Below are 15,388 nucleotides of genomic sequence, written 5' to 3' on the forward strand. Positions count from 1 at the left end.
GAGCCTCCTTTCCAGGGACCATAGGCTCATTTTTAGGATCCAGTCTGCAACTAGGGAGAGCCCAAGGCCTCATTTTGAGGGTCCAAATATTCAATTGGAGGGCCCAAAGCCTCATTTTAGAGGCCAAGCTCCTCATCTGGGGTGCAAGGCATCTCTTGTTTAACGCACAACCCCTCATTTGGAGCTTCCAAAGACCCATTTCTAGGGCGCAAAGCCCTCGTTTTTGGTACTGAAGCATCCCTTGAAGGCACAAAACCTAATGCAGGGTTCAAAGCCTCAGTTTCATTTCCAAAGCCCCACTCTTAGGGCCCAAACCCTCCATTGCAGGGTCCAAAGGCCTCTTTTAACAGCTGAGGGCCTCCCCTGGAGTGACCCAAGCCCTCTCTTTGGGACCAAAGCCTCATGTCTTGGGGCCCTATCGACACCAATAGGTTCCCCTCCTTTGCAGAGCCCAAAGGGTCACATGTAGCATCTCCCCCACCATTTTTAGTGCCCAAAGCCTCATCTGGAGGGCCAAACTCCTCATTGTTCTGGTCCAAACCATTTGGCCTTTTATGACCCATAGCTGTTCTTTAGGGCCCGCAGTTTCACTTGGAGGGTTTAAACCCTCAGCTTTAAGGCACAAAGCCACGCTTTTAGGCTCCAAAGTTACACTTACAGGGCAGAAAGCCTCGTTTTCCCTTCCCAAAGTCTTAGGTTTGGCTTCCAGAGCCCCATTTCAGGCTCCAAACCCCCATTTTGAGGGTCCACGGGCTCCCTTGCAGTTGGCAAAGTCTCCTTTTTAGAGCCCAAGGCCACTTTTTTAGTTGCCGAACTCCCATTTTCAGTCTCCAAAGCCTCATTTTTAGGATCCGGCCAGTCGTTTTCAGGGTCCAAGCCACATCCTGAGTTTCCAAACCCTCATTTTTATGCTCCAAACCCTTCTCTTAGGGCCCAAAGCCTCATTTTGAAGGCCAGTCCCTTGTTGCGACACAGACAGGACTGTCGGGGGATGCAACGGGTCTACAAAATGCCTGACAGTTCGAGAACAGCGCGACCTTGAGCAGCTTGTAGTGTATCCTTGAAAGTCTGGGAAGATCCGAGAAGAGCGGTACAAAAACAAGATAGCGATAAGAAGAACCGTTACTAACTAAACCAATCATCTACTAACACATACTCTGAAGTAGGGGATAAAAAGGTGTGTTAGAACAATAAAGGAGCCATTTTGCATGATCTGTTACTTGTCGTGTCCGTCTCTACCGCGACACAGGACTACCAACGGGCCTGGGTAGGAACCCCAAGGCCCATCAGGAGGTCGTGAGGGGACGAGAGAATAAACGCACAGAACAAGGCGCAGCCTTCAACAGCGCCCACCTATGGGACTCACAGAAGGCATGAGTACAGCTTTACAGAGCTGGACCAGCCCCTCCAATAGCCCAGCCACAAAGCTTTCTAAACAAGGCAGAAACATTGACTCCTTTTCTCGTCCCTACTTAAGATTCCCTGTAGAACTGGGTCTTGGCCTGACCGAGGCTGTAGGAGGGAGGAAGACGAGGGAAAACTTTGCAGGGAAAACACCCAGACACAGTATGGCCTGGCATCAATAAATGTAGGCACAAGCAAGCCCTTGGGAGCAAACTCTTTATTCTCTGCCTGGGGGAGCTGCCTGGGGGCTCTGTGGCCCTGGAGCCGCACACCTCCTCAGGACATCCTCCACAAGGCTCCCAGCTACCGCCCTCTTCAACGACTCGGGCTGCACGGGCTCCTCCGGGAGAAGCTTTAAACGCACTGGTCTGTGCCGTGCTCCTGCCTGGGTAGGGCGCTTGGGACCCGCTGGAGGCATGGGCTCTCTTGGAAACTGGGGGCCCGTGGAGGGAAGGGTGTCTGCGGTGCTCCCTGGCCGGAGTATACGCAGAGTTTCCAGTGCAGGCACTGAAGACCTTGCTGTGGCTCCTTGCTGTGCTGAGCCCAACTGAGTTTTTAAGAGTAGAAAAAATCACTGCACCGGCCAGAAAGTGCCTGGAAACTTCATCCCTCTTCATTGCCCATTTGCCATGCGAGCTCCACAACCTGGGAGCAACGCAGCCAATAGAACCTTCGAGAAGCAGACTCACAGCCTGCTGCAGCTGGCCCTGCTCAAGCAGCCGAGGTGGGCTGGATGATCTCTAGAGGTCTCTTTCAGCATCCATTCTGTGCTGCTGTGACTCTGTCTCTATCATGGTTTAACCCCAGCCAGCAACTAAGCACCACCCAGCCGCTCACTCACTCCCCCCCCACCCAGTGGGATGGGGGAGAAAATCCGGAAAAAGAAGTAAAACTCGTGGGTTGAGATAAGCACGGTTTAATAGAACAGAAAGGAAGAAACTAATAATGATAATACTAATAAAATGACAACAGCAATAATAAAAGGATCGGAATGTACAAATGATGCGCAGTGCAATCGCTCACCACCCACCATTCACACCCAGCTAGTCCCCGAGCAGCGATTCCCCCCCCCCACTCCCCAGTTCCTATACCAGATGGGATGTCGCATGGTATGGAATACCCTGTTGGCCAGTTTGGGTCAGGTGCCCTGGCTGTGTCCTGTGCCAAGTTCTTGTGCCCCTCCAGCTTTCTCGCTGGCTGGGCATGAGAAGCTGAAAAATCCTTGACTTTATCTAAACACTCCTCGGCAACAACTGCAAACATCAGTGTTATCAAGGTTCTTTGCATACTGAACTCAAAACATAGCACTGTACCAGCTACTAGGAAGACAGTTAACTCTATCCAAGCTGAAACCAGGACACTTTTAACCACTTAACCTTCCGTGACAAATACCCCAAGAGCTCAAGAAGAAAGAGCAGAAAGACAGGAGACAGGTGAAAGCCTAGAGCGCCAGCTAGACGGAATGAAAGACCCTCTTCCTTCTCTGAAGCTTCAGCAAGGCTTCCTTCACCTGCTTGTCTTGGAGTCTTGGGTCGATCCCGGAGAAGAGAGCTTCCTGCAAAAGAGAAGAATCATCTAGGGTAGCCTCATTGGTCAAGTCTGGGGCTGCTACCTGGGATCTCCGGTCCTTATAAGAATAGGCCAAAAGACGCTAGGAGACGTCTGGAAGGAATCACAGGGGATCCCGGAGGGCACAGCTTCCTACAAAAAAGAAAAAAACCTCAACGGTAGCTTCCTAGGAGGAGTCTGGGGCTTCTTCCTGACCCCTTAGTAGGTAAAGCAGAGGACAGAAGACTGTGGGAGATGCCTGGGAGGAGTCTCAGGTGCCTGTTGGAGTTGAGAGATTTCTCTACAGGAGAACAAAAATGTCTCGAGCTACTTACTTGGAGGAGTCTGGGGCAGGTAGCTGGGATCTCCGGTCCCGAACGCAGAGGTCAAAACATTCTGGGATGACGCCTGGGAGGAGTCTTGCGTCGATCCCGGAGAAGAGAGCTTCCTGCAAAAGAGAAGAATCATCTCGGGTAGCCTCATTAGACAAGTCTGGGGATGCTACCTGGGATCTCCGGCCCTTATAAGAAAAGGCCAAAAGACTCTAGGAGACGTCTGGAAGGAATCACAGGGGATCCCGGAGGGCACAGGGTCCTCCAAAAAGGAAAAAAACCTCAACGGTAGCTTCCTTGGAGGAGTCTGGAGCTTCTACCTGACCCCTTAGGTAGGTAAAGCAGAGGACAGAAGACTGTGGGAGATGCCTGGGAGGAGTCTCAGGTGGCTGTCAGAGTTGAGAGATTTCTCTACAGGAGAACAAAAATGTCTCGAGCTACTTACTTGGAGGAGTCTGGGGCAGGTAGCTGGGATCTCCGGTCCCGAACGCAGAGGTCAAAACGTTCTGGGATGACGCCTGGGAGGAGTCTTGGGTCGATCCCGGAGAAGAGAGCTTCCTGCAAAAGAGAAGAATCATCTAGGGTAGCCTCATTAGACAAGTCTGGGGCTGCTACCTGGGATCTCCGGCCCTTATAAGAAAAGGCCAAAAGACGCTAGGAGACGTCTGCAAGGAATCACAGGGAATCCCGGAGGACAGAGGTTCCCGTGTCCCCAGCGCTGCGATAAACAAAGTGCCTGCTTCTTAACTTCACGTTGGCGTTAAGGAGTTTTATTCTGGATTTCGGTAACGGTTTTGGCGACCCAAATGGGACCTTGCGAGTGAGACTGGACGAGATCACGTGTCGATCGAGCTCCGGCCGGCACCGAGGTATTCTCGGGGAGAACCGTCACCCTCGACACGCAAAGCTCCTCGCAGCGTTCCCTGGAAAAAAGGTAAGGCGCTGCTTCTTTGGAATCTGTTTGGAAAGCCTGCCCGTGAGGCGCGGCGAAAGCTTCCCAGGGTTGGGGCTTGGAGGGTAGCCGTCTGCAGTGGAAGCCTAGGCGTCTGCCCGTAAGTCATAAGCGAAAGCTATTGCTGGGTTGGACTTTGTGTATTATTTGGGACAGCTGTCGTTTGCATTTGTTTGGTATTTGGTATTTGAATGTATATAAGTATAATGGCATTAGCAAAATTGTTTAAGAATAAGAGTGCAGGAAATAGAACTGCTGATGAAAAGTTACCAGAAACATCACCGCTGGGATGTTTATTGGCACGTTGGGGTGAACTGCAGGAAAAATGGTAAACAAACAGAACTTTGAGTTACAATACTATATTGCAATTACTGTTGTTTTGTAGGAGAGAGAGTAAATGGAATAAAGTGCCATATGTAGATTTGTTCTTTTTAAGTGAACGTATCGGACGGGGACCGGAGGGGAGTCTCCCAGCAGAACCTCTGGTTACAGCTAAACTGGGAGAACAGAAAATTGAATTTGAGTTGACACTAGAGTCACCTTTTCAGTTTTAAATACCTCAGAGGGAGAGTTAAGTTTTGAAGAAATTGGTGGTGTTGGTGCAACAAGCGAACGAGAAACTAGACCCTTCTTTAAATCTTTAACAATGAAATTAGGAAAGCAATGGGTCACTCGGCAGTTTTTGTATGTGCCAAATTCTCCTAAACTCCTGTTAAGGAGAGGTCTATTTGGGAACTTAGAGGCAGAAATTAAATTTAAAAATGGAGAGCTTAAAATTTTAATTCCAGAAACTAAACGTATCGAAGCAGCGGCTTTGTTGTTAACAGGATGTTTACCGAAAGCAGAAGATTATACCGGTCCAAGTGTAATGCTGTCATTCCAGTCGTCTGGACTGGGAAGTTCCCGGTAAATCCAAAAAGCAGACCCTGTGAGAGTTGATTTAAAGCCAGGATCGAATCTGGTAAGAATGAAACAATACCCCCTAAAACCGGAAAGTCGGAAAGAGTTAGTAATGGTAATACAAAAATTTTTAAGATACAAATTGTTAATAGAATGTGAATCCAGATATAACACCCCGATCTTGCCTTTTAAAAGGCTGATGAAAAAGATGATAGATTAGTTCAAGACCTCCTCAGAGCAATAAATCAAATAGTACAAGGTATTCATCCGGTCGTAGCAAATCCTTATACTTTGTTAACAACCCTAACGGAGAAATGAGAATGGTTCACAGTGTTGGACCGAAAAGATGCCTTTTTCTATATTCCCTTGGATCCCAATAGTCACGAGGTTTTTGCTTTGGAATGGGAAAATCCTGAGACTGGGAGAAAAACACGATATACGTGGACAGTCTTGCCTCAAGGCTTTAAGAATAGTCTTACCATTTTTGGAAATCAATTGGCACGAGAATTAGAGATTTGGAAGAAAGAAAATAATCAAGAAATCTTGCTGAAATATATGGACGATCTGTTAATGGTAGCTGAGACGGAAGAACAATGCACAAAGTCAACTCTTAACTTTTTGAACTTTTTGGGAATCAATAGATATCGAGTGTCAAAAGAAAAAAAACCAAATAACCCAGAAAGAAGAAACTTAAATTTGAGTTTTAAAATCCTAAAAGGACAGAGACAATTGGGAACTGAGAGAAAAGAGGCAATGTGTTGTCTCCCCGAACCTAAGACTAAAAAAATGAATGACAAGCATTTCCGGGAATGGTCGAGTGGTGTCACCTGTAGATTATAAATTGTGGCTTGCTGGCCTGACCTTTATAGGAGCAGCTCAAAACCTCAAACGACGGATTGGACCGATGCCGAGAAAGCTACCTTCCAAGAATTGAAACAGGCTGTAACAGGGGTGCCAGCCCTAGCGTCTGCCAGATCTCACAAGAGACACTTGAACTTTCTGCTCGTGAAAGAAGAGGTAGAGCTCTGGGTATCCTGGCCCAATATTTAGGGCCAAATGGGCGAGCTGTGGCCTACTTCTCGAAGTGATTGGATAACGTGAGTCTGGGATGCTCCGGTCGTCCGAGAGCCGTCGCTGCAACTGTGCTACTGATCCAGGAAGCTCGTAAGTTCGCCTGAGGAGAAAGGATTACTGTACGTTTCCCATATGATAACTGTTGTGCTAAAACGGAAAGGGGGGCACTGGTTATCCTCTAGCAGAATGCTGAAATACCAAGTGGTGTTGTTGCTGGAACAAGATGATGTTTACCTAAAAACTACTACCGCTGTTAACCCTGTTGCGTTTTCAACAACTGACCGAGTTAAAGGAGAACTGGAACGTGACTGCTTGCAGGCAATCGAAAGAGTTTACTCCAGCTGACTGGATCTCTGAGATGTGCCACTAGAAGAAACAGATTGGGAACTATATGCCGACGGAAGCGGTTCCATCTGTGAAGGAAAATGTTTTATCGAGATAGACAATAACTACTGAGGAGGTACTTGCGTTGCCAACTTTGCCTTCGATGATCTCTGCCCAAAAGGCTGAATTGATAGCTCTTACTCGAGCTCTGGAACTAAGTCAAGGAAAGCGAGTCAACACTTGGACAGACTCAAAGTATGCTTTTGGAGTGGTACGTGCGCATGGAGCGATACGGGGAGAAAGAGGACTGTTATCTGCACCAGGAACTGCCGTTCAGCACGCAGAACAAATACTGAAATTGTTAGAAAGCATTCAAAAACCAACAGCAGTCACGATGATGCACTGTAAAGCACATCCGTTAGGTAAGACCGGTCCTAACGCAGGTAACCGACTGGCTGATAAAGCTGCTGAAGAGGCTGCAGAAAAAGGCATCCTAGCACTAGTTCCAGAGAAAGGTATAAAATTGCCTAAAGAAACTCCAAATTATAATGAAAAAGATGAAGAATTAATTATTAGATTGCAGGCTAACAAAATGAAACAGGATAGGCTGTAACACCGACAGGTCGAATAATAGTCACACCCACAATAATAAGAGAAAATGCCCCATTGAACATCACAGAGTATACTGGGAAACAGAAAGCGAAATATGACAAAGATTGTTTAAACAATTATAAGTGGACGTGAAATGTATATGTAAATTTATCCCCGAACCAGTAATAAGATCATCTTTGGGATTATTAAATAAGGAAATTTTTTAGAAGAATATTAGCAAATTGATTTTATAGAATTGCCTTGAAAATAAGGATATGTCCTAGTTTTAGTTGATATCTTTACTGGGTGGCCCAAGGCTTTCCCTTGTCGCACCAACAAAGCAAGGGAAGTAGTCAAAGTCTTGCTCAAAGAGATAATACCAAAATATGGGGTGCCTGTAAGAATGTCATCTGACAATGGCCCTCATTTTATAGCAAAGATTATGAGACAAGTTGAGCCAAGTATTATCTATGGATTGAGACTATCACACCCCACATAGACCACAGGCAAGTGTGTGGGGGGAGAGAGAGAGAGAGAGAGAGAGAGAATGAACTATATCCTTAAGCAACAGTCGAGTAAAATTTGTCAGGAAACCTCACTCCTCACATGGGTTAAAGCGTTACCCGTGGCTCTATTAAGAATCGGAGTATAGCCAGAAGAGAAAGAAAAGCCAAGTCTTTAGGAAATGTATGAAAGACCATATCAAGAGTCCTGTGTTCTGAGTATCTTGAGTGCCTTTGGAGATATGTTTTTAAAAGGTGTTATGATTTCTTTAAGCAATTCTTTTCAAGAACTTTGTCAGTATGTCTCCACAGCTGGACCCTTAGAATTGGACGTAGCAGCGCATCCCTTCCGACCAGGAGATTGAATATATATAAAATCACCGAGAAGTGGAAAGGACCGTATCGAGTCATTTTAACAACACTTGTAGCAGTAAAGGTCTGGGAGAAGAACCTTGGCTTCATTATTCGAGAATAAAGAAAGCACCCAACAAGAAACTGGAAGTCTAAAGAAACTGTCCCTTTAAAACGGAAAATCTATAAGTAAGTTTCACGTTATCTATTTGGGAAAACAGTTGTGTAAAGTTTATAATGTTGGGGTTGCTATTAGGAATATTGTCGAGGGCAATAATCTTTTTGTGTGTTTAGAGGGTGTATGTGGGGTTTTTTGAGGGGTTCTAAACATGAGATAAACAAAATGAAACAATTATTGTTTGAGCTATTCATCTTGATATTAACCGGTTTTGTAATTTGAATTAAAAAAAATAATCTAGTTTTGTAACTGATTCAAAGTTTTGTAAAGACACAGAATTTAACCTCGGTAACAGCCTGCCTTTCCGATTCCAAAGTCAGATGAAAATCTAGTTCCGTGGAGAATACTGACATTGAATTTAACCAAAACTTGAGAAAAGAGGTAGAACAACGAGAATCATTTTAGCAGATTAAATTGGATGGATTTAAAAGGCAATTATTTTTTTTAAATTTGAAAGAAGGAATTATAGCGTTGTGAATTATAACGTTACCAAACCATCCACCTCACGGACAAAAGAATTAATTTACTCGCCCTTCGGGAGAAACTTGTACAAGCACCCCTGGGGGCTGTCAGCTGCCAAAACCGTAGAGACAAGTGCAAAAAGGAACTTGGGATCATGTTTAAAATATAAAACGATGTTTAGAACTTACTGGAGTTCCAGGATCCTTGTTAGAGCCACCCAGAGTCGGGACCATCTGTGGAAATTTAGACCGGTTTAGACAACCAGAGAAACATCACACATCCTAAACAGAGCTGTATGAAAGTTTGTACTTGCAGCTAGCTCCTCTGACCCCAAACTCCCAAGACCTTCTCTAGTAGCTAAAGCTCCAAGATGGGGGTGTATTTGTAGAAAGGATAATAATACTTCACATGATCTTTGGTCCCCTCTTAATAACGGGAAAAATTTAGCTTGGAGTTGACGGCATTAAAGGACAGGTGAAAAGTTCAGGCTTAACTGCTTGGGTGACTAGTGATGCTATATGACCCACTCACCTCTTCATGAAGGAGAAAAGCAAATCGTGGTCTTGAGACTTAATAACTCTATCCTCTCTCTGGAAGAAATCTCCCTTGTGGCCTCGCTCGCGGGTGGACCTGGGGAAATGGAAAAGATGATACCTGGCAATCGCCAAGTCTTAGAACTAAAATAAGATGGGTATTAAAATCTGTATTTTGACCCCAGTTAACACCTCTTCCACATCAGATGACTCTTGACATCTGTCACTCATTCAAGGCAGTGCCTGATGCTTCAGTTCACCTTGGTGTTGAGGGGTTTGGTTCCGGGTTTCGGTACCACAGCTGCGGGCCGGGGCTGGAGGAGCCGCAGGTGCGGGCAGTGAGAGGCTGATGGCGACGCCCCCTCCCTGGCAAGGGGGGGGCCGCCGGGGGAGGAGGGGCTGCCGGGGGAGGGGCCGCCGGGAGCCCAGGCAGGAGCGGAGCAGAGCAGAGCTGAGCGGTGACCGGGCTGCGGCTGGCCCGAGGGAGAAGGTGAGCGGGGCCGGGCGCCCCTCGGAGCACGAACGTCGGAGGCGGGGGTGGCCCGGGGGCGGTGGGGGTGCCGAGGCCGAGGGGGAGCCCTGGGGGCTCACAGGGCGGCTGAGAGAACGTGCGCGCGGGGGTGGGGGGTGGGGCGCTGACAGGGCGGCTGAGAGAACGGGCGCGTGGGGGTGGGGCGCTGACAGGGCGGCTGAGAGAACGGGCGCGCGGGGGTGGGGGCTCACCGGGCCCCGTGGCGGGGCTGCGCAGTCGGCCGGCGGGTCCCGGGGAAAGCCCCGAGGAGGACGGCGGGGTCCGTGTTGCACGCACGGAGCGGCAGCGGGGCCGCGCCGTGCCGGAGCTACCCGGAGCGGCGCTGGGGGCTCGGCGGGAACTGCCGCTGCGCCGGCGTGGGGAGGTGGGGGGGAACGGAAGCGGCGTCCCCTCGGGGTCAGGCAGCAGGGCAGGCTGCCTCCCGGGGCATGCCGGGAGCTGTAGTTTTCGCGGACTCGGCGGCCGGGCAGCAGCGCGGCTCTCGGGCGCGGCGTAGTCCTCGCGGCCCCCGGAGTCCGACCAGGTCAGACTCGGGAGCGTTGCCGGTTTCGCGTGGTTTTCCGCGGGCTTCCCGCTGCGCCCGCTCCCCGACCAGCCGTGCGGACGCGCCTCCCGGGCGCATGCGCCGTGCTTCGCGTTGGGGCAGCCCGGCGTTCGCTCGCCGGCGCAGGCGCCGTCCCCGTCCCCGTCCCCGGAGGTTTGTGATCTTGGGAAGCCCATGTCTTGGATAGCTGGGGTTGTGCCTTGCAAGCTTGTGGGTTGTGGCTTGCAAGCTTGTGACTCCCACCAAGTTCCCAACAAATTCAAACGTAGAAATTGTGCATCGGCCCTCCTCGCCCCCTCCGAGCTGGTCTGTTCTCTGTGGTCACCATTAGTAGCCTCGGTTTCCCACCTGTGGTTCTCCACAAAGCCAGAGCCTCGCAGCTCCATGCTGAAGGGAGTGGGGAGCTACACACGGAGAAGGCAGAGGCCCGAGTTTGTCTTTTGGGGATGAGAAGTGGGGAGGAACTGCCATAAATGGGACGCATCCCTGCTTGAGACATGGCTGTTTCAGCTGTGCACATGGAAAATCCTCAGATACGTTGCATCTAGCCCTCCTTTCCATTGACCCCAGGAGAACTGGCCTCCTGTGTCCCCCAAGTTTATTTACTTCCTGCTGCAGTGAAGTGGCTATTTTTCTTCTTTTCTCTGAGGATTTTGTGGATCTGGGCGTGGGAAGGAGTGCCTTAATGCTGGCTTTCTCAGCCTACTTCTGGGAAGCCAGGCATATCTGCAGATTAGAGCCGGGGGAGTGGCCCAGACGCCTTTTATTCCTCGGAGGGCAGTGGATTTGGGGAGTTAGAGCAAGGCATGCCTGGATGTTGGTCTCCCTGAGGGGGAGGGGGTTTACAGCCAGATGACTGAAAAGCCTCCCCCAGTCACTTCTGGGGAAAGAGTTGGGGGGTGGCTTTTAATGTACCCACGGTATCGATGTGGCAGGTGAGCATACACCCCCCTCTTGGCTGGGGGATCTTATGTGGATGCCTGCTGAGCCAGGGCTGGAAGCCCCTCTGCACACCCTGGAGGAGCTGGGTGCAGACTGGGGACGTGAGGGCAGTCGTGACATGGACACGGAGCGGCAGAGAGTCCTGCTCTTTCAGCAGTTAACGGTGCTACCGCGTGTTCAAAACCTCAAGTGCACCCGTCCAACCGTGCATTCTCTTTCCTGGGGTTTGTTTATGGGACAAATAAACTGCCCAGCACTAGATGAGAAGGTTGTCTGCACTCCACCTCAAATCAGGTGCGTCACCTCTCCGTTGGGAAAGAAGTATGGGGCTGGGCATAAAAGGAACAGTAACTCCAACGTCGGGATTCTTTTTGGCTCTGGGCACAGAGCAGGTAACCACAGCGATACAGAGAGGGAAGAAGGTGCTGATGGGTTTGTACCTTGGACTTACACTGTAGAGGATGATCTGTTCAGGACATCCGTGTCATAGAGTAGCTGTTGCATGATTTATACTCGTAATCAGGTTCCTACTTGATAGCCTTAACTTTGCGTGGCTTGCGTATTGAACTTTGCAGTAGTTTGTTTGTTTTTACATTTCCTTAAGGTCTAGGCAAAGGTTTAGAAAGTTAGCAGACTTAAGGATAAGCATTTATTACTTTGTCCTGCCACGTTGCCATTTGAAACCTGTTCTGAGTGTTGGTGGTATTCAAGAAATGGCCGAGATTTCGAGGGTGAATCTGTATCTTTAGGTGTACTGAGCAGAAAAGTACAATGGATCTTTTTAGTTGCCAGATAGCTTGCTTTATCCAGGCGGTCAATTTGTCAAGATCAGGCTGCAGTGTCCAGGGGGCCGGGGAGGTAAGGTTGGTGTTCAAGCTTCTCATTCCTGTCAGCGGTGACTCCGCTTGCACCACTAAGTGGTGCTGTGTACATACGCTTTATTAAATCGGGAGCTGCCTGGGCCTGCCTGCTTGTGTAGTTCGGAGTGGTCCTTTTAGAGAAAATGTTCTTTTGGCTGCATTTGTTCTCCTGTGATACAAAAACTTGACAGCTGTTGGGGGCAACTACTACTTTAGGAGAATTTCTATAAAGTAAGAAATTGCTGGTTTTATTTTGTCACGGTGGGCACAAAATTAACTGATTCAAAATCACGTCCACTGCAGCTTATGCTTCCGTAACACACCACTCAACTGATTTCTATGCGTAAATGTCTTCGGAGAGGAATCACAGGTGCCTGCTGTGACTATAGGGACAAGCAGTATGGGCTCACAGGAACAGAACATGCTTTGCCTTCCCATCACCAGAAGAAAGAGAGAAAGAAAGAAAGAGGTGAAGAAGGGTGCTCAGGAGCAAGAGGCTGCAAGGAAGTTGCTGTACATGATCCTTTTGCCTTGCTTTATCTGACAGAAAAGCTGCCTTCTGCTAGTTGGGTCTTGGCTTGAAAGACAAGGGGAGAGAGACTCCCGCCCCTCTCCCAGGGAGTGTGCTACTTTTGACTGGCTTGTTCTGACTATGTGATCTGCAATTACAATATTGAGATTGCATGGTGACAGTCTATACCACTGACTCCCTGAGTGGTTTTTCATTTCTGTCCCCGCTTCCTTCTCCAGCTTTTTTCAATATATCAATTTAAAAAAAAAAAAAAAAAAATAAAAATTTAACCTTACATGAACATCATCTGTTGGCTTTGGCCCCAAACACTTTATTTCCTAGAAATAAGTTGAGTCTTTTCATCAGAATATGTAAAAGATTTCTAGCCACTGTAGTACTATTGTATTGTTTGTTTTTTTAAATAAGATTCTGTCCAGGTTCCAGCATGTGCACTAAATTTCTACTGCAGTAGAAGAGAGTCTTAAGCTGAAGAGAGATTTCATGCTTGGGAGAGAAAAAGGGCAGATCTTGACTCAAAAGTAACTTTTCCAAGGGAAAGGTAAACTCTTTTGTTTCTTTGGGGATTTTTATTCTGATAGCACAAGCATCTTGTTCTCTCAGGATTTTGTAATCTCTGGGAAAAAAACCCTTGGTGTTGTGTCACTTTCCTCCTTCCCTGGTTGTGTTTTTTTCACTCCTTTCAGAGGAAGTGCTAATACTGTTATAATTTAGGAAGACATTTTAACTTTTGACTCGGAGGTCTGCAGACTTCACTGTAAAGACAGTTTCTGTGCATCCAAATGCTGTTAATCCCTTAAAATACGAAATGAAAGATGTGTAACTTGGAGCTGAGACTGAGTCAGAGTATTCCAGATGGGTCTGGTTTACTTTGCATTCAGTGTTCCTGTAGCCTGTTGCTTTGGAAGGTGCAGGTAATAAGCTTTTCAATTGAATAAATGAGCGGTAGTGGTTTTTTGTTTTCCTCCCCTAGAAATGTAGTGCTTGATCAGACTGCACTGACCTGTAGAAGTTGTGGGCACTGTGGTGTTCTCCAGAATGCTACTTGGGCTGCCACTACAAGTAGGCCATTTAAAATAATAACCTTAGACTTTAAAAATACATAAAAACTTCATGATGCTTAAAGTATAGAGCAGAGTAGTCATCAGATTAAAATAACTTCATGCTTATGACATGCACAGTGATGGTTCCTTTCAGGTTTTTTGGTTGTTGTTGTTGTTGGTTGTTTTTTCTTCTTTAAGATGGCACTGGTTGCAGTGATCTTCAGTTTTACGGCACAGCTAACTGTCTTAGTATAGATATGGTTCCTTTCTGCCTACTATTTCTGTTTACTGGCAGACATAGTTAAGATAGCTCTTTGGAGTTGTGGAGTGCGCGTGTGTATATAGATATATGTGTGTGTGTGTGTGAATGTGTATGAAAATAATAAGACCTAAAGTCCCCTCCCCACATCATTAGCTTTCGCTGCCCTGTATTTCAGTGTTACCAAGATTTTAAAGTGACCCAAGTATTGCTGTTGCAAATGTTTCCATGTTTGTCTAACTATTGTGATGACATAAAAAAAAATAAAATCAAAACACTAAATGTTTTATTACTTGCCCTATAAGTATATAGGCGTTCCCTGTCTAATATCTATTTCTTTTTTCAGGATTCACTGTATTTATTTTTTTTTACCCTATGAAACGGAAAGAGATTTCTGGCTTACTGTTGGCTTTTGATAGACGTTTTATCCTTGGGGAATTGCCCACCAATTACTTCATAGAGTTTGGAATTTAACTGAAGGACATTTTGCATGCCCGTGTTCAAATAGCGATGCTAACAGGCCACCATACGGTTCATGTTGATAGCCTTATGGATACTTAAAGGTAGGCAATAGTCTTATTTTTTAATAATGCTTAACCTTTTTCTCTTTGGCATGAACAAGCAAGTCTGCCTGGTTTTGTAGGACTTGCAGCTTTTCCTTAACATCAGACTTTAAAAAGGGGAGAACCAGTAGTATCAGGTACGCAGTTAGGATGGCGATTTTTAAAATACTAAGCTGCGTAACAGTCTCGGGAAGAACATGCGTGACTGGGCGTGAGAGTCTGTGGTACAGCATTACTAACCTTTGCTAAAAAAAGTTTTGAAGAATGAAGCATTTGCTTTATGAACGGTACTTGAGGACGAATTCTGATGCTGCTGCTAAAGTTTATTGAAAAATAGGCACTGATTTCAGTGATGATGCAGGTGTGGTTTCTGTTCATGCCTTAAATCTGAAAAGAAGAGAAGAGAAACCTGCATTTGAAGGAGGGTTTTGTATGAAGGGTAATCAAACCAGTAACCTACTTTAAGAACGACTTTAAAATATTTGGAGCATCGGTTAAAGGCAAATAAGTAAAGTTTATCATATCCTCCTACATAAGCTGTGACTATTGAATACAGTCAGCAGTCCGCCTCAGAACTTGTTGGTGTGCAACTGCAACGTGTTAAGTTGTAAGACTTCACAGCCACGAGCTGATGGGCCACAGTTCTCTCCGAGCATAAAGCGCTGTAAGTTTTAGTTTCTTGCACAGCAGTGACTCTTTTCAACATTAGTAACTATACAACAGGGTAAAAGGCAAATTTAGTGAAGAATAATGTGTCGTTCTCAGAGCAGCTGTTTGTATTTCACCATGATGCAGATGCTTTCTATAGCGGTTGTGTTGGCACATGTGTTAGAATTCGGTTAATTCTCTCCTGAACTCATTTAAACTTTTGGCTTCAACTGCATCACTGGCAATATGTTTCAGAATAGAATAATTATTTCCTTTAAAAAAAAACGGGGGTGGGGGGGTAAGAAGAAGGGGTGGA

At 47.0% G+C, this 15,388-nt stretch overlaps 1 protein-coding gene across 4 annotated transcripts in view; it reads right to left on the reverse strand.

Annotated features, from left to right (window-relative positions):
* Positions 1 to 2,680: 2,680 nt before the first annotated feature.
* The window catches only part of LOC126037316 (uncharacterized), a 160,346-nt gene continuing 147,638 nt past the window's right edge, over positions 2,681 to 15,388 (reverse strand). For 3 of the 4 annotated variants that reach the window (XM_049797634.1, XM_049797632.1, XM_049797631.1), the window contains exons 5-7: positions 3,730 to 3,842; positions 3,288 to 3,400; positions 2,681 to 2,959 (exon numbers count right to left, since the gene is read on the reverse strand). In XM_049797634.1, the coding sequence (XP_049653591.1) occupies positions 2,742 to 2,959; positions 3,288 to 3,400; positions 3,730 to 3,842 (444 nt within the window). In that variant the 3' untranslated portion in view covers positions 2,681 to 2,741. The remainder of the gene's footprint in view (positions 2,960 to 3,287; positions 3,401 to 3,729; positions 3,843 to 15,388) is intronic. The other variant, XM_049797635.1, reaches the window with a different exon arrangement.

The sequence above is a fragment of the Accipiter gentilis genome, unplaced genomic scaffold, assembly GCF_929443795.1.
Source record: "Accipiter gentilis unplaced genomic scaffold, bAccGen1.1, whole genome shotgun sequence".
NCBI lineage: Eukaryota > Metazoa > Chordata > Aves > Accipitriformes > Accipitridae > Astur > Astur gentilis.